The 23,858-nt window shown below is 39.1% G+C and overlaps 2 protein-coding genes across 3 annotated transcripts in view; one reads left to right on the forward strand and one right to left on the reverse strand.

The window, feature by feature from the left end:
* The window catches only part of KCTD15 (potassium channel tetramerization domain containing 15), a 38,227-nt gene extending 36,195 nt beyond the window's left edge, over window positions 1–2,032 (forward strand). The window contains exon 5 of the mRNA XM_009958163.2: window positions 1,877–2,032. Coding sequence (XP_009956465.1) covers window positions 1,877–2,032 — 156 coding nt within the window. The remainder of the gene's footprint in view (window positions 1–1,876) is intronic.
* A 5,174-nt stretch (window positions 2,033–7,206) lies between these two features.
* LOC147415015 (transcription initiation factor TFIID subunit 4-like) overlaps window positions 7,207–23,858 on the reverse strand; it is a 145,217-nt gene continuing 128,565 nt past the window's right edge. For both annotated transcript variants that reach the window (XM_086469153.1, XM_086469152.1), the window contains one exon: window positions 7,207–7,374. In XM_086469153.1, coding sequence (XP_086325279.1) covers window positions 7,207–7,374 — 168 coding nt within the window. The remainder of the gene's footprint in view (window positions 7,375–23,858) is intronic.

Genomic DNA, 23,858 nt, shown 5'->3' on the forward strand with positions numbered 1-23,858 from the left:
TACAATATAAAGTATATGAAAATCAGGGCAAAAGTCTGTGAGATTTGGCAGATACGACTTTCTGAGAATGTAAGTCTTTGTGTCCCAGGGCCAGGCAGAGCTCCTCAGGCAAGTGGATTTCCAGCAGATTCAGCATGGCTGAGGCAAAGCTGTGCGAGAGCAGCTCCTTTCCTTTGCCTGTCCTTTGCAGCCAGGGTAGCGAGTACAAGGTTTTAGTTACCACTGAAAACCCAAACCATGGATTAAGCACAGATGGGTAACACAGGCAACCTCAAAGGAGGGTTCCCGTGGATTAAAACCAGCAAATGCTGTTGCCATGGTGTGCGTAGCACTACAATACCACCTTGGACACAGTTATCTTTTTTGAAATCAGTTACCCTTAGTAAAAGCTCCAGACTGATATTTCTGGAGAAATCAAAGCCAACATTCAGGAAAAAGAAATGGTGCACTAAGAAATGCACTGTGGCCTCATGTGAGTCTGTGTGCAAGGGCAGCGGTCTGGTGTGCAGATCTTAAACATAGTCAGCTTGGGCCTTGCAACGTGAGACTTAACGTTAACAGCAGTAGGTATAACTGCTGAAGTGCTCACAGGGCTAGTAAAACCAAAAAAGGAAATAAAATTTTTTCTACAACATAAACCCATGAAAGTGCACGAGTCAAGTCTGTCTGAAGGTGGGTATATTGCTTAGACACTTCTCTAGGTTGAGCGGACAAGTTTTTGAATAGCTTAGTCCCTGTCGTTGTGGGTGGCAGTCGGCTGTGGCGTGGGGATGCTGGTGTTCATCAACTCCAGTAAATCATCAGGTCCACTTCCCAGCGCAGTGGGCCCATGTGCTGCAGCAATGAAGCGGTACCTTGGGTGAGACTGCTAACAGAACAGTACGAGCTGCTCCCCTGATGGCATTTTGCAGTGGAGAAAAACACAGGAGCCATTTTTCCGTGCTGCTGCCCTGGACTCGGAGAGCTGCCACTGACAGGGTGGGAGCACGGCATCGCCTCCATCTTGCACTGCAGATCCGCTGAAGGTGGGTCTGGCATCCGCTCTCACCTAACGCTGGGAAAAGTCTGTGTGCGTCCCGCTCTGCTGGGAAACCATATATCAACATGCTCACGCATGTGAAAACACGGCCCCGATCATATTGCCAAGATCAGTATATCCTAGGGTAATGCGCTGTGTGACAGTCTCAGAAATTAAAGTTGCCTCTGGGTTCCTTAAATTCATGCATCTAAATTGCACCAACTTTTCTTTAGAAGGAGAAGGAGAAAATACATATTTGGGCAATACAAATTAACCTCTTTCTTGGGCCAGAACGTTTCCCTATTGTCCACGTCTTGGCTCCGCATCCTGTCCCTGCCATGCTTTGCTAAAAGTGGCGCTCGCTTCCAGCGAGGGAAAATCACAGCTGTGATTTCTGTGAAGATCTGGTGGAAGTGTCACTCAGACTCCTAATACATTTTCATCTGCCAAGGAAGAGCTGAGAAATGTTTTCAGCCCCTTTCTGTAAGACTGTTCATATTACGAATGAATAATGGGCACTTTTTATTATGACTTAAACTCGATGTTGCTTTCTATAAGCAGTAAGAGATAGCATCAATATCACCACAGTCCAGTGTTTTACTATATAATGTACTAAGCTGCTCTGTAGAGTGCTTATTTGTTTGATTAATTTTTGTTTTCTACAGAGGTTTGCTGAGAGCGAGACTTTAATCACAGTGTAGTCATTTAAGAATAAGTTATAGAATTATAGCTGAATAATATTAATTCAACAAGGACTCAAAAGACTAAATTCATCATTTAGATCCGGTGCTCCTGAATGCTTTTATCGCTAAAATTTGCTCAATATTAATCTGCTTTTTTTTTCCCCCCACATTGCAGGTGCTTGAAAGATTATTTCAGAAAGGATTTAACGTGGCAGCTTCATGTGGTGGTGGGGTGGATTCCTCTCAGTTCAGTGAATACGTGCTGTGTCGTGAAGACAGACGACCACAACCTACCCCAACAATCAGAATAAAACAGGAGCCCCTGGACTAGACTCTTCCCTTACTCCTTTGTAACCGTAGAAGTGTTTAATAGTCCCTTATGTGAAACACTAAGGATTTGCAAAAACAGTATTAGCAAACAGATCTTGACTTTATGTTGCCAATTAGTGGTATTCTGAAACTACCTGTCACATAGCCAGCCATGAAATGCATTTGAAAAACCAGTTGTCCGTTTTTCACGATGAAATTCCTGAGCCTGCTCAGCGTACCAGGCCTGCTGGGAATGTACTGTGGGCTGAACAGCTGTGGTGGTGAAAAAGGCAAAGCTTCATAAACCCCTGACGCTAGATTGGACTTGCGTAGAAAGACAAATTAAAGAAATTAAAGCAATTTGAACAGATCAGCAGGAGAAACGGTTCCGACAGCCTTTCCAACGATACCGCAATGCTGGGATGCATGGAAGTGGGCGCCTCCAAGAGGAAGACGGTACACTAAAAACTGCACTGACTATCTTCCCTGACTGCCGCACCTCCTTCATATCAGACGTGCTTTACACCTCCATACGTTACGTTACACTTCTGTGATTGTACTCACTCATGCTAGCAAATGGCTTATTTTTATACACCATTTCCAACTGAAATATCTCTCTCTGGACAGAATCCAGAATCAGAAAAGGACCGATTTATAGTCAACTGGTGCTCAGTACTAAAAAAGCCCACACAAATGAAACAAAAACGCAACAAAAAAATTTGACAAGGCCCATTATGGCAATATTTGCAAAAGTAGGGATCTGGAAGCACAAAGTAAAATGCCATCCACCATCACACAAGGGTCACGTACCTAATGTGGAGCTGTAGTTCTCTTAAAGCCAGTCTTGTGACTCAGAAACTGTTAAGTTTTGCATCATCAAAGAAGTGTGGTTCTGCCAAGCCAGCTCTGCCACCCCTTGTTACTCTGTTACTAACCATGTTATAAGCCCACATTTAGGAGGAGACGTTAAGAATTTTGGACAAGCCTACTCTTTATGGGTCTGGAATTTTTGCAAAAAGATGTTAAAAGCCTCTACTGCCGTTGTCCGATGACAGCAGGCCACCTTTCATTTAGGTTGTTTTTCCTCTATTATTTTAAACTATTACTAAAATACCAATTCTGTAGCTGCCCTCTATCTGTGTAATTTTCTTCTAACGAAGCCCGCTGTCTGCAGGAGGTTACTGCTGCTTCCATGAATCGGTATCGACTCTGACTTGCAGGGCTTCCTAACTCAGGAGACAGCACCATGTTTGCAGGTGCAAGGTTATAAATAGCATTCTGCTAAATCCTGTTTATTGCTGTTTAGCATGATTGGGTCCTCAATAACTAATTCATGTGTTAATCGCAATTTAGTTCTCCCACATTAATTTATAGAATACTGTTGTAGATGCTGAATTTTAATTAAACTCTTTTTAGATGCATAAATAACGGCCATATAGAACAAGGGACAGAGTATGAAGTGGTCAACAATTCTTTAATGCCAAATGGTTACAATCAGGCAAAATAAAAAAAAAAACAACCCACAAACCTGCTTAAGACTAGTATTTTCAAAAGCGATGAGCTGTACTGACTATCCAAGGTACAATCTAGACAGGGGTCTAATTTTTGGAAAAGGGCTGGATACCTGTCCGTGGAAAATCGGACCTCTGCAGGTTTTCTCACCTTGGTTACCCAACTCAGAAATCTCTTCTGGAAATCTTAGCCGATACGTGTTGGCCTGCTAACTTAGCAGAACAGTTGAGCAAATCTGTCTACTTTAAAGGAGTTGTAAAGTTATTTTATTTTGTGGTTTTATACTTGTACGACATTCTAAAGTTGCTAGGCTTTGCCATATTTGAATATATGGCACAACATTCACCTTTGTATGTAAGATATCTGTAGAATTGTATATTATACATTTAATATTGTAAAGAACTTAACGTATAATTGTCATGTATTTGTGTATGCACATTTCTTATACAGTACTTCATGCCATAAACATTTCTGTAAAGTAAACGATCGAAAATAAGCAAGTAGGGTGGAACACTCACTGTATCTCCCACATTGTTTGAAAGAGGTGAGAATTTTTGATTGCGTCTCCTCTGGCCTTTTGCTCCATTCAGCTTGATGTAGCCATGTCTTACAGAAAGAAAAAAACCCAAGTGTTTTATTTATTATTTTCATACGTTGAGTTCACTTGAAGTTCAAAGTATCCTTAAATAATCCATTTAGCTTCCTCTGTTTCTCCTATATACACTTTTGTCCTGCCCTCCTGAAGAGGAGCGTCAGCACGAGAGCGGCTGAGCCCTCGCCTGTCGGCGCAGCCTCTCCCTGCGTCACCCCCCGGCCAGGGGAGAAGGCCGACACCCCCGTCTGCACTGATCCACGGCGGCCTCGTTCTGCCACTCGTCCTCGGGCCAGGCCCGCCGAGGTCAGAGGGGCTGCCTGCGGAGCGGGACCAGGCGCCCAGCACCCGCCGAGTGCTGAGCACGGCCCGCTCCCGCCGACGGCGCGGGCAGGCAGCAGGGTGATGCTTTTAGGTCTGTGTAGAACATTGGGAGTATTTGTGGTTGGTTGGTTGGGTTTTCTTCAGTTTGCTGTTTACTCTATTTTTTTTATAGCTCAATAAAGCAGCTCCGGTACTCGGGGCAGCTTGCTAAGGTGGCATCGTAAAGGGTTCCAGGCTGCGGCAGCCGAGCTAAATGTGAACTTGAGATGGAAAGTTTGAGCCATGACATCACAGCGTTGACTGCAAAATAGCACTAAGGCAAGGAAGACATGTGGAAACAATCACTTTGTTAGAAGAAATATGCCTTTAAAAAAAAAAAGTTAAGCTAGGACATGTTCTTTTAGTTAGTAACTTCAGGTCACTTATTTAAAAGTTTATTACAGTTTCATTTATATCTTTTTTACTTATTTCCCTATATTTTTAGGCAGCATTATCAGCACAAAACTGATTTGAATTTTTACTTCTGGCCTTAAACCGTAGCAACGTAACTTAATTAAGAACATTGCTCAGCATCGCTACGACAGGTTTTAAAATACGACAGAAACTCCAGTAAAGCTGTGGTGCGCAGCCAGCAAATGTTTTTATTATGAAGGCCAAAAAGTAAATGTAGTCTGTTTTTTCACCTAATTCCATGGAACAAAATTGTTCCGATTCTCTGTTGCTGAGCACTGAAACTGTGGCTTGAAGATCAGGAGCCTTCGCTAGCACTTTTCTGTACAACCCAGTTACACCACTGTGCTCCCAGGTCGTGGAAAGAAAGCGAAAGAGAGAATGTTATGTTGTGCTTATTGGAGTAACCGCTTTTGAGAAAGCAACTGTTGAGTGCATTCATTCACTGTATTAATAGCATCGAGGTTTGTTGACAATTTTAATAGATGTTTGACAAAGGATAAGAATCAGCACAACAAAACATTGAAGTACTTGGTTTTAATATTTCTTTGTGGGTATTCTGTTAATATTTTAATGCAAAATGTTGCTGAACAGTGCTTAAGAACTGCAAGACAATGTGAAATTCATGTTTGATAAATTAATACTGTATGTCACTCAATGTGTTACTTTAGTAAATGTTTTATTTCTTTACAAAATAAGTACAAATAAGGGAGTATGTTTTCACACAAATTGGGGGTATTTACGAGTATGTACAGAAATCATCAAAATAACGTAATTCTAATAAACACAAGGCCTTTATAAACAATATGTACAAATTATCAATACATTTAAAACATAATTTTACACTTCCTGGCCTTAAATACCTTATGAATAATCTTTTGGCTAAATAGCAGCAGTATAAATTTTCTTCTGCTTTTCATAAACCTTAAAAAATAATTAAAACCTTTGTTTTTAAAACTATTGGACAAATAGTTCTATTTGTGCTTTCGCTATGGTTTCCCATCCAAAAAAAAAAAAAAAATATTGCCTCAAAAAAGTGGCAAGCATAACATAGTAAAAATTGAAAAGATAAATAAGCAAATGTCTCCCTTCCATGGTTACTGATAATACTGTTATGTTTGAAGCACAACTGGTGCCCACCTGCCTGCTTCATATTCCCATCCGGTACCCATTTAAAAGACTCACACTAACTTCGCTTGGCTTTTGTGTGGGCCCTTTAAACTCCAATTCAGCAAAGCATTTAAAAAGCATTCATGCCACCTTTAAGTACTTAAAACTACTCATTACGCTTAAAGTCATGCGCTTGTTCATGAGCCTCTCCGGACTGAAGTCCTCGGGTCCAATCGTCCAAGGCAAAGGCATCGCCCATCCCTGCGGCACTGCCCCGACCTCCTGGCGGCACTGGGCTGCCAGGGCTCCTCACCCCTGCTCTCCTCTCTTAAGAGTGCAACCGGACCCCAAAAACTTCCTTTACAGTGACTTTAAAAATCCATATAGAATACTCTAAAATCTTTACTGAACAATACTCTCTTTTAAAACCACCATTAAACCATACTCTGCAATAAATAAATTAAGATTTATTTTTTTTTTTTTAGAAAATAAAACCCAACCTTGATTCATGTTACTAACCGGTTGCTACAAATGTGCAAAAGGTTGAAGAGATAGAGAAAACAACTGGAAGCTAGTCAAGGTAACTCCGCTGGGACCCAAACACACAGATTTCATACACTTAGGATTTGGCTCAGGAAATGAGCTGTACAGTAAAAGCAAAAATCCTAAATATATAAAATTTGTGAGAGCGTGCAGTGGCTGTTCTCTTTAGCTGTGCAAAAAATTGCAGTTAGAACTAATCTGAAATAACAGGTATCACCATGGTTAGTCAGTGGAAACAGTGCTAGTAAAACTAAAAAGAAAACAAAACCAGCACCGTAAGTGAACATACAGGTTAACACCGTGGTTAGGTCCCCACCCTGCGAACCCCTCGCAGTCCTTGCCGTCAGAGGGTTCAGGTGAGCCATTGCAGCAGTCTTCCCATTTGCGTAACTTCAACGCCGCCTCCTTCAGCCTCATCAAATGGAGCAAGACGCTGATGTTGGTTATATCTGTGGATTTAACATTTTAAAACCTTTTGCACATTTTTTTGTGTTTTTATAATTATCTTTTTTTTTACATAAAGAATTTATTGCATGTGTCTGACAATTTTACAAAACAAAATTACTGGAACATTGACTTCTGAAAAAAATAGAAGGCACATTAAAATGACAGCTTTTCAATGCAAGTTGAGCTTCTGTATGGAGGAATCGGTACAATTCTTGGCTTTATTTAAGCAGAGCTCGATAGAGCAGGAGAGAATGGCTCGTTTCTCTTTCCTGTTCCATGTAGAAGATGAAGTCCCTGAGGTTTACGCGAGTTATTTTCTGTCGTGCGTACTGCCTGGATGAAGGAGTCCCCAAGCCAGCCTGACTTCCACCAGACACACCGAGGCCCTACAGAGAAAACACAGCAAAGTCAGAAGTCCTGCAACAGTAAGGAGTTTCCTCGTACACTCAGGTTTACAACTACTAACTGCTGGGTTATTTTAAACATCTTAAATGGATTATTATGACCTTAATTCTGAAAATATTACATGAGATTTTTTTAATGTTTTTTTCTATTCTTCTGAGTCTCACCAAGTTAACCTGAGTAAAGAAACTCAAGTGAAAACACACGTGAGGCTAGACCTTATTCATTTACAACTCGGGACAAACACGTCTGACTAATTCTCCTGCTACAGTCATGTTAACTGTAGACGTATTTGACCGGTCTAATTTCAGGAGCCTTTTAAGGACAAAACTATTTGCAGCAGATAAAGCCATCTTTAGCGTATCAAATGTGTGCACCACCCTACTCCACCACATCCTGGGTCTAGGACTGGAAAAAGGTGAGTGGTGTATCAGGAGGTTGCTACTGCAATAACCTCTGCAGCTGCGAGGCCCACGGGGACCCCGATTCTCTCCTCTGGGTGTAGTGAAGAGAAAGGCTCAGTATGGGGAGATACTGAACAACCTTGCTCGAGTACACAACCAACGCTCAGCTGAGAGATGGAAAAATTAAATAGAAAAATCTCAAAGACTCGTGCGATGATAAAGACAAACATTAGTATACTATTTGCTAAAGCTATGTTAAATATTTTTTAATTTTGTTTAACTTGCTCCAAAAGTACTGAATTACTGAGTACCTCATCCTGGCTTTCTATATAAAGAGAAAATTCACAAACTGGGCCCCAAGAACACTGTGATCTGAGTATTTAGAAACTGAAAGGACGTAATTGCAGACTGCAGTCTTGTTGAGTTTCAAACTGAAACCTGATACACACATTCAGCCCTTTTTTCATCCTTAGGAGACCACTGTTTTTACTAATTCCAATTGATTCCTGGCAAAATAAACTGTTCTAATTTAGAAAAATAGGTTTTAATCTCTAAAAAGATTTAAATTATTTTTCAAACCTCTAAAACATCTGGCAAAATTTTCAATACTTTTAAAATCCCAAGCTTACTTACTGCTGCTTGTAATAACCTACTTTTCTTTCCCCAGGAAATACTTACTCTAGGATCTTGATTCTAGCCATTAAAAATACAGTTAAGTGTAATTTTACTACTGAACGATCGTAGGGGAAGTATATATATATATATATATGGTGTATTGCGAGTAAGACGTAGCAGTTTTCTCTGTTGCTTTTCTCTCTGTGTACCAGCAGTCAGACTCCTCGCAGCACTACACCATTCAAGTTATTTCTCCTATACCTGATTATTAAATTACTGTAGTGGGACAAATCCTATTCTCTTGTAACCACAAACATAAAAGGCTTAATGTAGTGAAATGAATGTGGGTAAGCTTGCAGACAGAGAGGGAGAAGCCCACAACCTTTGAGCACTGCGACCGGTTGATCTGAGGGATTCTGTTCTCCAGTATGGAGTCGTTTTTGTTAATAGATTAATTGATTTACCACCTAACCTCACTGCTCATAGGAAAAGCATGTGCTGCAGCTGCAAGGGTTGCTCATCCATGCTGAAGCCAGACACATCCAAAGTGCACAATCCATTTATTTAGCAGTGCTCTGAATTCAGCCTTTACGCCAAAACGCTTTGCATTTCTAAAAGAAATAGCATCATTTCAGCTCATACTCTTTATCTTGCACAGGTCTGGAACGATACCCTACCTTAAGCTGCCTCTCGCCTGCACTCTGACCACGCGTCCGCTTTGTCAGGGCTGTTGCCACTGTTTCCAGCTCTCCAAGAAAGCACCATGTAGATACTTATTTCAAATCAAGCTGACTTAAAAATATTTTTCTTTCTTCTCTGTTTTCCACATGGTTCATCTCTCCCCCCTGCCCCAAGTAATACTTATTTCAGATTCATCCTGACTACAGTTCCTGACAAACACACTTGTAAGAAATGTGACCACCTTAAACTCACTAAAAAATACTGCCCATAGTGTACTGGACTAGAACCATCCTGCACACACTTACCAAGTATTAACAGAAAAGCTACTTAACACAATTTTTCTTCATGTAAAACCATTTCTTGAATCAATTGAGGTACATTTACAGCAAATAACTGCCTTCTATTTGGACAGAGTAGCTGGAATTAAGATGTGATAAGTCATATCCATTGCATTTATCCCTTGAGATACTGGAATCTCCGTAGGAAGAGCATGTACTTAATGCAACTTCATGACATGACATTAAGCTGTGCACATTCATAACTGCACTTGTGAGCCGATCAGTTACCTGATAACGTTCTGTAACTGTTTTGCAAGGTGGAAAACATCCTAAGAATGATTTTAGAAAGTACAGAAGCACATCTGTAAACCGACAGAACAGTAATTTATATCTGTCAATATGATCTCTAAATTAAAGACCAATTTGTTTGGTACTGCAGTGTACTCAAAATTATTCTGCAGGTGCTATATAAAAAGAATGTAGGCTACTAAATGCCACAATTTTTTAATTATATACATGAATGCAAGCATAGTTAAAATTCATAGCCAATAACAGTGGAATTGAAGTAATGCACATTTTTCTCAAGAAAAATCACATTTTTTTTGTCAGCATGAGAGACTTTTCATTAACCCAAACAAGCCTTGTGTTGTCTGTATCTATGGCAACTAATAAGAGTTACAAAGATAAAAACCTCTAATAAAAAAATAAATGGTTGTAAATTGGTTACATCCTTTATTTCCTGGCCTGCCACACCCGAGCTATTACCAAATCACACCCACTCAAATATACGTTGGTACTAGTTTTTGTATCAGTGAACTTCTATTTCTAATTTAAGGGAAATTTAAGATGTTCCAGACCAGAAAAAAACATTTAATTTATATATGAACCCTTTCTGCCTCTTAATTTTGAGATTGCTTACATACACGAGTTATAGCGATTTCTTATCCCCTTCCCTCTTGTCCTCTCCTTTTCCCCACTGCCTCTTCCCCCTTGCTGCTTCAATCCTACTTTCTTGTAACACACCAAGGTAACTGGTGACTGCCTTGAACTTGGCAGCTGCCAATCCCACAGGACAGCAAAGAAGACAGCAGAGAGCAAACAAATTATTTTGTGCTCCACCTATTCCTTGCGAGAGGTGGGCTACATCGGGGCTTTCCCAAGGTCCCCCCCCAACTCCCGCTCCCAGCTGGGCCTGAAGAGCAAATCAATTCACAGAAAAACAAATGCAGGAATTTGCAAAAACACCACGGTGCTGTGCTCTCTGTTAACCTGTAATCCAAGACCCACTGAAACAGTCAGAGTCCATCTACTTTAATGGGCTTTAATACCCTTCAGATGTGCACAGCTGATGTATACATAGGTTACAGTATTTTAAATAACAGTGTTGGACTGTCAAGCTTAATTCAACTGTTGGAAGCTACCTAGCTTAAAATTATGGCTTAAGAAGAAGAATGAGAGTAATTATTGGTTCAGTATGCACATTTTGAAGCAATTCTGATTCTATGTCAGATGTGACATAAGATTTGGGCACCCATCTTGGCCTGTTTGCTATTTTCATGATTGTCCTCTACGAGAAAACACATGCTGTTGGAAAAGCAGAATAAAACCGGTTCAAAATAAAACACTGACCAAAGACTTGGTGGATCACCAGGTAAATATACGGCGATCTGCCAAAGAAACATGCTCTCACAGTGACAGGGTAGAAATTAAAACAAATAGTCCTGTGCACACAGAAGGTAATGAAGCCTTATTTCTGACAGATGTGTCACATTTCTCTGGTACTACTTACCACAATAAACCCACTCCTCTACAGAGTGTTCATCACCTCTTACCTCCTCCAGAACTATTCTCAGTCCGCTGTACTACCCCCACCTATTGCAAACTCACCCTGCCTCCCAGACCTTCACCTGTTTCAAAACGGCCTCAGAACTACTCCATGGTTGGCTCTTCTCCCATCCTCACTTACCAGCTAGGCCAGCATCGTCCCACAGGGTGCATGACCCACCAGGCTGCACGTGCTCGTCAGCCACCCAGTAGACGTGTGGCCCCCAAGCCAAACTTACCCCAAAGCTTGCTGAGCTCACACTGCAGCCTCTTCCTCGCTGGCGAGACCAGCATGTCCCTCTTTCCTGTACCCAAGCCACAGTTCACATGGAAGTTGTAGGGACTTAAAATCTCAAGCTCCTTCCTACCTTCCTCCCCCTTCAGCTGGCCCCCCCCACCAGATTTGATCAGTATTTCTCAAAAGGTTTAAAGGCTACTGGGAAAGAGGACTGAGAGAGACAGACACACCTCTCCTGAAATTTTCATGGAATAACTCCCCTACTGCTCAGAAAGTAAAAACGTCTTTGTGCATTAAATTACAATAATTACAGCAGCAGGTGTATGAAAATTAAACTGAGTAGCTCTCAAAAGTGTGCTGTTCTATGCTCGAGATAGAATTGCTTTCACATAAGAAAGCACATGTAATACGAACTCTACACTTATTTTATAATAATGATTTCTACTGTTGAACAATTACATCTTTTTTTCACACATCTCTATACCTTCAGCTTTGAATTGTAGAACCATGGAAATACAGTATGATATTCTTGTCAGGAAGCAGAAAGATAAGGGCAAACAGAAGACTGCATTTAATATTTTATCCATCCTTCCTTCACCAGAAAACAATTCAGTCCTGACATCACTCCTTTGAACATAGTCTTGAACTGCGGCTATTGCTTCTGTGTGACCCAGACAGACAAGGCAATAATGATAAAAGATCTGCTGGTTTTCTTCCCAGGCTACGTGGCACATCCTTGTGGCAGACTTGCACTTCAAGCCGAAGTCTGAAAGTGGGAATCATACAGTAACAACTCAAAGCCAAGCTATCTATGGAGTAAAAAATACCAGGGATTTTGTCTCTCTCCAACCTCCATGCACTGAGGAGGAGTGGGAAGATAAGGTACGTATTAGTCTGCTCTTATGAATAACAGGTCTTGGATCACAAGAAATATTCTGGAGATATTCTGCAGCAACAATGTTTACTTGCATAAAGGGCTATTAGATCTTTGGCTGAGAAGCACTTTGTACATGAAAAACAGGTATAATATTATGTATGATTTGCTGTTCCACATAATTTAGGGTTTAATTCAGCACCTACTGAGGCTAATAGTAATGATTTCACTGGTTTAAATGAGAGCCTAAACATCCTTAAATCAGTACTCCCCTGAAGTACAGAAAAGTAAGTAATAACTGTTTGTCAGCACCTCAAAGATTAATACTATATAAAATATAATTGTATCTACAAAAAGATTGTGCATCTTCATATGCACAAAACGGTGACTTTACTAGTGTCTTTAGAAAGATTCATCACCAAAAGCTATCATTTCGGTCTTCAGATCAGCAACATTTACAGGGGGAATTAGATACCATTATTTCTTTGGAAGCTTGTTATTTTCATTTGCAAACATTTTGATCCTGTGCTATTTTAGTGCAACTGTTCCTACAGACTCCGTTTTGGCACGCGTTCGTTCGCTTGCTACACCCTCTTGGATGCAAATGCATCTCATTTCCCCTGGGCACATAAACACACACCTCACCCTGCAGACAAACATCAGAAAAACTGATTTGCACAAGTATTTACAAGTACTTCAAATACCAACACAATTGCAACATTTCAAAGACAGCATGCAGTAATTTTTATATTAAGAAATAATAAGAGGAAAGTAAATCATACTAAGACATGGACACAGTGAAATTTTTTACTTTAGATGTGATCACTTTAGTTTATAATTACATGGGGTTATTTCAACCCAAAGAAATGGGCTGCCATTACAAGAATGCTTTATATGTACCTGCTCTTTGCCTTTATTATGTTAAGCTAAGTCACATATGCAAGTACTATTATAGTTGAAAACCTGCTTTGTAAAACAGCATCACACCAAAAACTTATAGTTCAGAGAACTCGGCAGCTATTACCAACCTGTCCACCTATTCCTTCCTCCAAGAGAGAGTTCCCCCACAAACTGAATGAGGGCAGAGGCAAAAAGTGGCATTTCAGCGAGAAACAATTTGGGAAGAAGAGATGTCTGCCCCAATGGAAATAAAAACGCAGATGAAGCGAAGACAGCTATGGGCTATGACATTCACCTGCTCAAGGGAGACGGGTGTTCAACTGCCCAGTCCTCAACAAGTCATTCTCAGAAGAAACCAGACTGCCACTAATTTTAACTTCTTAATCAGTTTATCCATACAGATCTCTGAATAAGCACCACATTAACTGGGAAAGAAAAACGAAGTTTTTCCTGAACAGAGATGCAGCTCTGCACTCTGTGAAGACTTTTAACCTTTCAAAGATCTTTCTGTGTCACTCCTCACGTGGTATGTGATAAAAACAGATGCCTTGTATCCTCTGACTCCTTGCAACACACGATTTGCTCGGTAATGCAGGCTCCGTCTTTCATTTACTTTGTTCATGGACCTGCTCTTCACTGCAAGTGAAAGATCTTGCCAACAGCTTTATCCACAAACATCTCATACCTACCACAATTCACTGCCTTACTTGGACTTAAAAGCAATGACAATTTTACCTGATTAAGAACTCTACGTTTGGGCTGCATTCTTGCAGTGGTAATTACAAGTGGAATATTCTATTTATCCTGTTTCCATCATACACGTATATTTTCATTTTGCTTGGAATGTTTCTCCTCCCATGCTTTCCAAATGTTTAATCAAGTGCTGCTCCCTTTGAAATACTAATCCTGCCAAATTTTTTTATTGTTATTTTTGAAGCATTGTGGTGCTTTTCCCTTCTCATCTTTCAATATTAGCATGAGGGTTTTTTTGGTTGTTCTTTTGTTTGTTTGTTTGTTTTGTTTTTTTAAAGGACTTGCCCATCTTACTCCAGCCCAGTCATGCTGTACATCCCTATATCTCTCTCACTGGGAGTCAAGAAACATCAAACCAACTTCGGGAGAAGCTCTACAGCCCAGCTTGCAGGATTCACGTTTTCCTTGAATCACATTTGATTCCCATCTGAATTTTCTCTTGTGGTAATCCTTGACATCAGTTCAAAACTATCTCAGTTTTACATAGTGGGTGGCCCTTTCTTTTCTAACCTGTATGATTGTGACTTTCATTTAATCAGAAACTTAAAATAATTAAAATATTCTCAACATACATCAATCTCTAGACACATATAACTGTAAAATTTAATTGTTTAAATATCTAATTAAAATATACATAATTGGTATCCAGTAAAGGTTGCTTTTTTGGTCTATCTCTTACTGAAGGCATGCTGAGCAGAACAACTGTAGGGGACAGGGTAACTGTGGGGGACTAGATTCATTCATAGCTGATTTTGATGAAGAAAAAATCTGCACTAAGAAGTGCATGGTGACACTTCATGTGCCAGCTAGATCTCACCTATTTAAGGTGAGACACAGGTATCATATAGCTGCTTCATATATTGCCAGTCCTCCCGTGGGAGGGGGGAAGAGTGGGAGACAGGGAGAAAAGTATCTACATCTTAATGCTTGTGGGGAAAAAAGAGAATCTTACAAGTGCAAAATCTAAACACGAAATCACTTTCTCAGCTCTTAAGAGCATGAATTGTCCTCATTCATCTCAACTGACTTTCAGTTCTTAAGCCTAATTATGATGTATAACACCCAGACTTTTAAATAATTATGTTTGCAACTCTTGGCCATCTCCTGCACTGCCAGCAATTGTGCAAGTGCCAATCAAGTGACTTTATGCACCACCTGCCAAACAAAGGGCAAAAATAGCCACAGATCTACCAGCTATTGGCACGCTTTATTCCCGTGTAAAATTTGCCTGTAGATTAGTTACTATCTATGAACAGTGGAATAAACCATTCCCTATAATTACCAGGGGCTCCTCTGTGGATTGAGGGTAGTATATGGCCCTAATTCGTACACCCAGCCCATTAAATAAAACAAAACAAAGCAAGCAATGCAGTTATCTCTGGATTGAGTGGCAATAAAATTAAGCCCTAAATCCTAATACCTTCATCTTGCAGGATAAACATATTGTCAGAACACAGTCCAGTGTACAGGAAACAAGACGTTAACATTTGTAAATAGAATGTGGAAGATGGCTAACACCATTTCTGTTACTGCAAATATCATGGAATATAAGTAAGGCCTGGTGCATTTCAGACATTAGGGAGAGATGATAGAGGTCAGCAGGGAGAAGTCAACGAATCATTTAGCCACTCATTGCTCGATTTCTTAACATTTCTGTTTCGTACAGTTAAGTCTCACTCTTGACTCTTTTTAAGTTAGTGGCTTGCTTTGTTCAGAAAATACTTGAAAAACTTAAATCAGATTGGCAAATAACTGTTCGAAGAAAAGCTCCAAAAAGGAAACAAGGCAGGTTTTCTTTCCTGCAGACATCAGTAAGCTTATATAGGAGCCCCCTTTTAGTACGTTCTTTTGTTTCCCCTTCTACCTTCTGAAGACAGTCCCTTGCACGTCACAATCACCATGTGCTCTTTATCATGCTGTACTCTTTCTCAAGTCCTTCTCTAAGTCTCCTGCCTCTCTCTCTTCCACACCAGGATCACTTCTCCAGGACTCAAAGCAGACACACTTCATGACCTGCATGTCTCCACCACTCTTCGTTGCTCTCTGTCCTCCAGACTGCAATCTAATCTGCTGCCAAACTTCAAATTGCTTCAGCATCCACACTTCCATCGCCTCTTTTTAAAAGCAAAACAAAACAAAAAAATTCTGCTTCATACTGTCCTCTAACCTCTTAATGTCAATCCAGGTTTTTCCTTTCTCTCCATTATCAGACAAAATAAGACAGCCAAGCCTTGAGTAAAAAGTAGATCAGTTTAACTTATAAACACTATACTGACAATTTAAACTTTGCTCTAACATTGCAGAAACCCTGTAATCCCCTCTCACTTCATGAATTCCCAAATCCTTATCTTCCTCGGACCCATTTCACCACAACCAACCAACCTTCTAAAGACACTTATGTTCAACAAAGCCAACAACAGAGAATAAACCTTGAATTTCAAACTAAGCCATTTGAAAAAAAAAAACAAAACTTGCTCTTTTTTTGTAAAGTTAACCTTTCACACTCTAGCAATTATCCCAGATCCACCTCTTTTTATAAAGTAGGATTAAATGCATCACAAAAACTTTCAATAAGATCTTTCAACCAACTGTATGTTGCTGTAACAAAATGATTGAGCAATCCATACCAATATCTAAAAATAAAAAAATCTCTTCAGTCTACAGATGATCACAGAGGAGACATGGTGATGTACAAAACCATTTTTTTTCAGATGTTAAAGCTCTACTCTTAGTTATCTCTGACTTCTCATCTTTAGTATCCTGATAAGTTTGGGTACCACTCAGACTACCTCAAAAAAAGAAGAATTAACAAGTAAATATTAGAACTATGACCGCCTTTCCTTTATTAGAAAAACCCCTCAATCTATATAGTTATTAATTATTTAAAATAAATTAAAAACCAGATAGCCAAAACTGAAGGCTCCATTATAAATTACTGATTAAAACATATAATATACAATAGAAAATAAGTCTAAGACAGACACAAAATCACCTAATACCATAAACCATCTGATACCTATTGAATAGCTATTACTAACAGATCCTGACAGTTGACAACGATCCATGTATAAAATGACAAGTCCCTCATATCTAATTACTCCCAAAATAAAATAAACATGAGTATTGCAAGAAAAAAGAGGATTGCAACCTCAGAAGAAAAACCTTTCCCAAAGTACTAGCCAAAAACAGAGGCTCATGATGGGATTTTTTTGGCAAAGTTAAACAAAAGGCAGTGGAGTGTAATACATTCAGCATCTTTGGAAGGGAGCTGGCACAACCAATCATCAGCAATGTGAGAACTCGAACAGATGACGGAAGAGGGCAAGCGAGCAGACATACGCCAACGTACACATGCACACACGCTGAAGAGGATTACTAAATTAATTAGAGAGGCAAGTGAAAAAACATGGAATTCAGAATGCGCTCAATAGCATGGAATGATGCTACTGGCCTATTTTTACCATTGGCAATAAGAGAGGAGGAACAGCAAGCTCTAGTAGCAGCAAGTGCATTATGATACAACACAACATGAGCATTATAAAATGCGAGATGAATCTCAAGCCCAGAGGCTCTTTAGCACCACTCCAAATCACAACTCTCTGCCTTCATTTTTCTTCTTTGCTACCATTCCACTTCTTCTCCCAGTACTTCTGACTTGATTAACCCTTTTTTCTCTTTCTTGTCTTCTACCTTCCTATTTTCCTGGTATCACATCAGATTCCCTAAAAAGCATCTGAGTAGTAACAGCAGAGATCACGGATCAGGAGTCGGATTTTCTGAAGTACTCTAACCCATTGAAGCTCCAGTTGTTTCCAATGAGAAATTTATCACTTCATTGGCACCTTAACAAGATAGCATGCTCTTTTGAAAATCTGGCCCCTGATTAAAAGTTACAAAAATCATAAATCAAATCGTAACCTATTTTTAATGGTCTGAATTCAAGTGCTGTGCATTTGGTTTTTCTTTAAATACTTTTCCCAGAAATTCAAACAAGCCTGAAACAGACTTCCTGAAATACAAGCTTCATTTTAGCTTTTTGGGAATTAGAAAAGATAGAGTCACACGCTATGCCAAAATTTTTGTATCCCTTTCTGAATAGTGAGTTCTGTTGTGCGCTTTTACCAATTATGACTTTCTCATTAACCTGGTCTGAAATTATGAAATCAATTTTCCAAGAGCTTTTTCGGTCTTTCTAAAAATGTGCGTTAGGATCACCAATCTTCCCACACAGTACGTATAATGTGCTACCTGAATGTGAGCGGCAGTAACATATGGTACAGTGGGTTATAACTATTTTACCATCTGTTCTAGCTGAACTCTAACCTTGATAATCCCGTATCAGCTTTTCCTGCTAACTGCCACAGCTCTTAGATCTTGGCTTCTTCTTACCCTTTTAAAATTAAATTGCAGCAAAATGCACAGCCAGATTATATCCTGCTATTCAGAAGCCTTAACTGCTCCCCAGGTGACTTAATTTGGTCAGGGTCTTAAACAAATAATTCCTGCAAAACCACAGGCTTTTTTATTTCCAGTTAACAAGACAAATCTGTAACCAGAACATTCTTTATTCTGAAAAATATTGCTCAAGATCCTGCCATATTCTTTATGTACTTATTTATACAGTACTTTGGTTCTATTACGCTTGTATTTAGAAAAGTGCATCACCTTCAGTGGAACTGCAGTGGACTCCATACTTTCCAAGAGCAAACTTCAGGTTTTTAGCAACGTTCCTCACAGTGCCTCACTCAGTCTCGGTCTAACCAACTCACACCATGAAGCGGGCTTTGCACAAACAGCAATATTCTGTAACACCTTACCATCTTGCTGCTCCGCGTACCCATAAAAACTAACCAGCAGCTTCATATTAAAAATGAAAACGTTAATTTTATGGCAATAAACATAAGTTCTCCCCAAAGTTCAGAAAATGGGACAGATTCCGTAAATCAAGAGAGGACATTTGAAACTTTTATTATTATCGGGGTTTTTTTGTTGGTTCAGTGTTTTGTTTGGGTTGGATTTTTTTGGTCAGGCTTTTTGTAGTTTTTTTGTGTGTGGTGGTGGGTTTTGGTTTGGTTTTGGTTTTGGTTTTAAGACTTGCATCCCATGTCATCAAGCTCTGCTTCAGCTAGATGTTGGAGTTTGAAAGTCTAAGCTTTAATTCTACGAATTGCCAGAACAGCTCATCTGGTGGACTGCTTTCAAATTTAAAGTCTGCCTTGTTTACAAAAACTCAAAGAATAGCTACACATAATTAAAACCCAGGAAAGACTGTAGCTTTCATATAATTTACACATACCCATACAAAACTACTACATACATACAGACATATGGAAAACATAAATATACATTTAATAAATAGCCACAAGGACATATGCACCTCTAGTTTTTATTATATGTAAATAAAGCATCAGCACTTGACAATACTAGTTCTCATGGATGATGAAATTGATGAAAGAATCAAATATGGTCATCGCTAATTACTATTTTACAATATCTAGATTCAACTCAAAATATTAAATCATAACAGCTCAGTAAACTTCTCTGACTCATTATCAACTGAACCAGACTGTAATGCCTACACGACCAAAACTACATTTGTAAAAGAACACCTTTGCAAAATGATTCAACTTTTAAAATTAGTATAATCCCTTCTCATTAAAAGCATTCATATCTTCTCCATTTTGAAATACCGTACCATTTCTACAAACATTGTTTCCCTTCTGATTTCTGTTTAGTATCTGAACAAAAGGGGAATTCAATTTTTTGAACGTGTGAAGAAATCAGTTCATGAGATATAATTTTGCTTTTTCACACATGAGTAGTTTAAATATGTTATTCAATGTTATCTTGAGGCACAAACATAAGGCATGTAGGTTAGAGAAGTCAAAACTACATACTTGTCTGCTACCTCAAATGTCTTTCAAAACATGCAATGAAGGATATAATGGAAACTATTGTTTAATTAAAGAATATTGAATGTTGTTGTTATCAGGGTCCTATTACACAAATAGCATACAGTGACTATATAAATACACAGTCCCTGACTATACATCTATAATTCCATACATGTTTTCCAACTACACAAAAGCATTATATTTTATAGCTCTACTTGGGGGAAGACAGAAGTACTTATTTTCTTTTGGAGTTTATGCTAAAACAGCCTCTTCCTTCCCTATACAATGCAAGAGAAATAAAAGCTTTAATGGATTACAACTAGAGTTTGCACTTCACTTTCCCTCTCCAAATACATGAAGACATTAGCTCCCCCCCCCACCCGCCCCCCATTCTCTTTTGCATTCAAGTATTTCCACTTCTGCATAAAAATGACTTTTATTATGCAGTTCTAGGTTGGCACTCCAGCAGCATAATCCTGATTCACAAAACAAAAACACCTCATTACCCCAGCTGCATAATTCATTGGCCCATAAATAAAAGTTGGCCAACCCACGATCTTATCTGTCAGACTCTGGGGAGCACGTGTGGGAATCTGGCTATGGGAGAAACACTGGTCAGGGCTGGCAGCAGCCACTGGGCTTTGCAAGCCGAGGTCAAGCGCTCGCTTGGGCGTCATGGTCTCGCCAAGGAGAATGAGGGCAAAGGGGAGGATGCCATCTTGCAACCTGGAACTTGTACACTTGCAGGCAGCTAGTCCTGTCTTTGGTCGCTCAGTCTGTTTGCAGGTGAATCATTTAACAAGAGGGTTCTATCTGAGCTGTGATCCTCCACAGCCTCACACACTGCACTGAGCCACACATGCTTTGTGATTAACTGAATTGCAGTAGTAATGAGCAAGAGAAAATACTTGAATTGGCAATGCTGTAAGTATATACTACAGGCTTGCTTCAATTTTATTGGGAGGCAAGACTGTAATTTGAAAATGAGACATTGCTCAGATGACAAAAACTAAACACATTTATCGAGTATTCCTTACTTTGCATCTATTTTTCCTACAATGCTGATGAAAAGCCACATACATTCACACTGTTCTGGCAAACTTCCCAACAGAAACAGAAACCTTTTAGGCACTGTCTACAGAGAATTTCTGCAGGTCCTTTTATTATTGCTTGTTTGTTTTAATTTACCAGATTTGCTCTTAAGTTCCACCTAACCTTTGAAAAACAGCATCATATTTGTTTTCATGACCAAGTATCTAAAATTCACCAAATTACAAATAAAGACGAGACCTGGGCCACTCTTGGTGCCAGCTAGCAAACACCTTATGGTCTCACATGAATTTCAAACGGAAAGAAATTACTCTTAAAAGAACTACGTAACATTTCACCACATAATAAAGCCTAAGCTGGAAAACATTTCAATTCTCAACAACATTTTCATTCTGCATTATAACAAACACGAGTGGCAGAGAGACTCGTCAACCCAGTGGCTAAGGCACTATTCATCTTTCATCTCCCGGATCTGGGCTGCAACCACTCAGCAATAGACTCACTTTCTCACTAGAAATGTCATCTTGGAGCAGAGAAACCTTCTTGACAAATATGTTTTTGAAACAGATGTGTTTTTGCTAAACATTTTATCTTTGACAAAAGTATATTTTGATAGAGAAAGATTCATTGCAAATTTTTTTCACCAGCTCTAATAACAAGAAGTTGGGCTTTCAGAGCCTAAGTGGGGAAAGTTGCTCAGACTGTGCCTTGCTGACTGAGATGAGGTCTCCCTGGCTAGAGCAATGACTATTGCTGTAACTACAATAATGGAAATATATGTCCATTATCCATTGCTCTGTCCTGATTTACCTGTGTTTACCCTAAAACAACAAGCTGCAGGTCCCCCCTCACTGTGGCATTCAGAGCAAGGCTAAGAATGGGACCTAAACCTGTCTCATCCTCGTCAGCTGGTCTTCACAGCTATGTCTGAATAACTACTTCATGTACTTAAGTAGTAATTAACAACAGAAATGTTTAGAATAAATGAGTAAGGACAGGGCATTTGAAAAAGAGTTAACAGATGTCCTTAACATTGCTGCTGGCCTAATAACATTGCTGCAGTAATTTATTTGATGTGGAGTTTATTTAGCTGCTGCAAACATATAGGGTTATAATAATCATAAGCAGGTTGCATTAAGCACAATACATCTTGGATGTGTAACATAGTGTTAAAAATAATCCCAGGAACAGCATGCCTTAAAGATATTATACGTGCAATATCTTCTATCTGACTGAAAAGCTAGCCAGAAAGCATTTCTCAGACTTAAAAAATGATTAAAACCCCCATAAAAACCAAGACTTCTTTTACAGATAATTTTGCCTATATTTTGGGATAGCAAACATTCAATTCAAACATCAAATCCTGGCATACTTCAGTAAGCTATCAGCACAGCAGTGCTGCCTTTTTTCCTTTGAAAAATGAAAGAATTAAATTCAAAACAAACAACTTCAATTTAACACCAAACTACAGGATAACCAATCTTAAAAATGTCAAATTGTAATGGATCTTAATACCCATATAAAACACAAAAATAGTGGCATTGTTCCTTGGTAATGCATAGCAACCTTACAGAATTTCAGTGAAGGAGAAAGAAGGGAAAAACACCTTATTACTTCTAACTCCTGCGAGCCATTTTGGTCTCCAAAGGTTTTAGACTGCCTCAGGCCATGTGTCTGCAGTGTTTCGGGAAATGACTTGCCTTCGCACGAACACTGCTATGTTCTGCAGCACTGCTGCCCCCCAGCATCCCCGCTCAATTTCTATTTAACTCTTCCTTACCTGCATCAGCCTTTCCCCCCCCTTTTTTACAGCAAGATTTCAGAAAGGTTTTGCTTAAAAAAACCCCACAAAAACACAAACCAAAAACCAAAACCCCCTCTGCTTTTTCTGTCAAGTTTTCTCAGAAACAATCAGGACCAGAAATTATCTCTATAAATCTTCGAGAGAAAAAGGAAATAAAATTTTCAACTAAAATATTTGGAAACAAAACTAGTTTAGCTAGCAATTATCATGGAGCTTTGAAGTTGGATATTGCTCAAATGTTTGTCTGTTTTACCTCAGTTAACAAAGAATAGTTAGTAAACAAAAAATCACCAACATCCCCATAGAAAACAATGGCACTACTAAAATTCTTCACCTGTTTATTTAGATTTTTAATTACACTCCCAGCACCAGATTACAGGCTACAATTAAGTCCCTGGATAAGGCCTCATAACTAATCTGTCTTAGCAGCAATGTATTAAAAGTAATAGGAAATAACCCATATAATATAGAGGGAAAGATTTAATCCTCCATAAAATTTTTTAAACTCACTTAGCAGAAATGTTTTGTGTTTCCCTCTATTTTCTGTAAAGATTCAAGGCTATGCACTGCGAGCTATTTTACTTGATAGCTTTTTTAAAAACCTCTAGAAAATTCTTAGCCAAGGTCACTGCTGATTGACTCAAAATATGACAGTGTATGAGGCTACTAAAATATTCTGTTCATCTCAGAGGTTGAGTAAGCAGCTCTAACTAAGAGGAAAATCAATATTCTTCTTCAGTGAGGAAGAAAATGGAAAATAGTTTAGCAGTTAAGTGGTTAATGCAATTCCTAAGTGTTCAGCAATCATTGCAATTTAGTGCCATTTCGATTATTACACAATAAACAGACCATGTTGTCTGGAAGCAAATTTTTATGAGTATAGCTGAAGGGGTTGCAACTTATTTAGCTGCTGAAACTCTAAGGGAAAGAACATTTCTGAATGCTAACACTACAGATCAGAAATATACAGGTACACTAGAAAGGTTATTTTTAGGTCACTACTATGGTAACTAACCACACTGACCTTTAAAATTAGTATGCAGTTCAAGAAAAATGAAGTTCAGTAAAATGTTCTTTAAACAGGATCATTTTAATAAACTATATTGCACATCCTTACAGCAGAATATTGTCACTTTTTACAGCTATTAATTTT

The sequence above is a fragment of the Leptosomus discolor genome, chromosome 8 (assembly GCF_034619465.1).
Source record: "Leptosomus discolor isolate bLepDis1 chromosome 8, bLepDis1.hap2, whole genome shotgun sequence".
Lineage (NCBI taxonomy): Eukaryota > Metazoa > Chordata > Aves > Leptosomiformes > Leptosomidae > Leptosomus > Leptosomus discolor.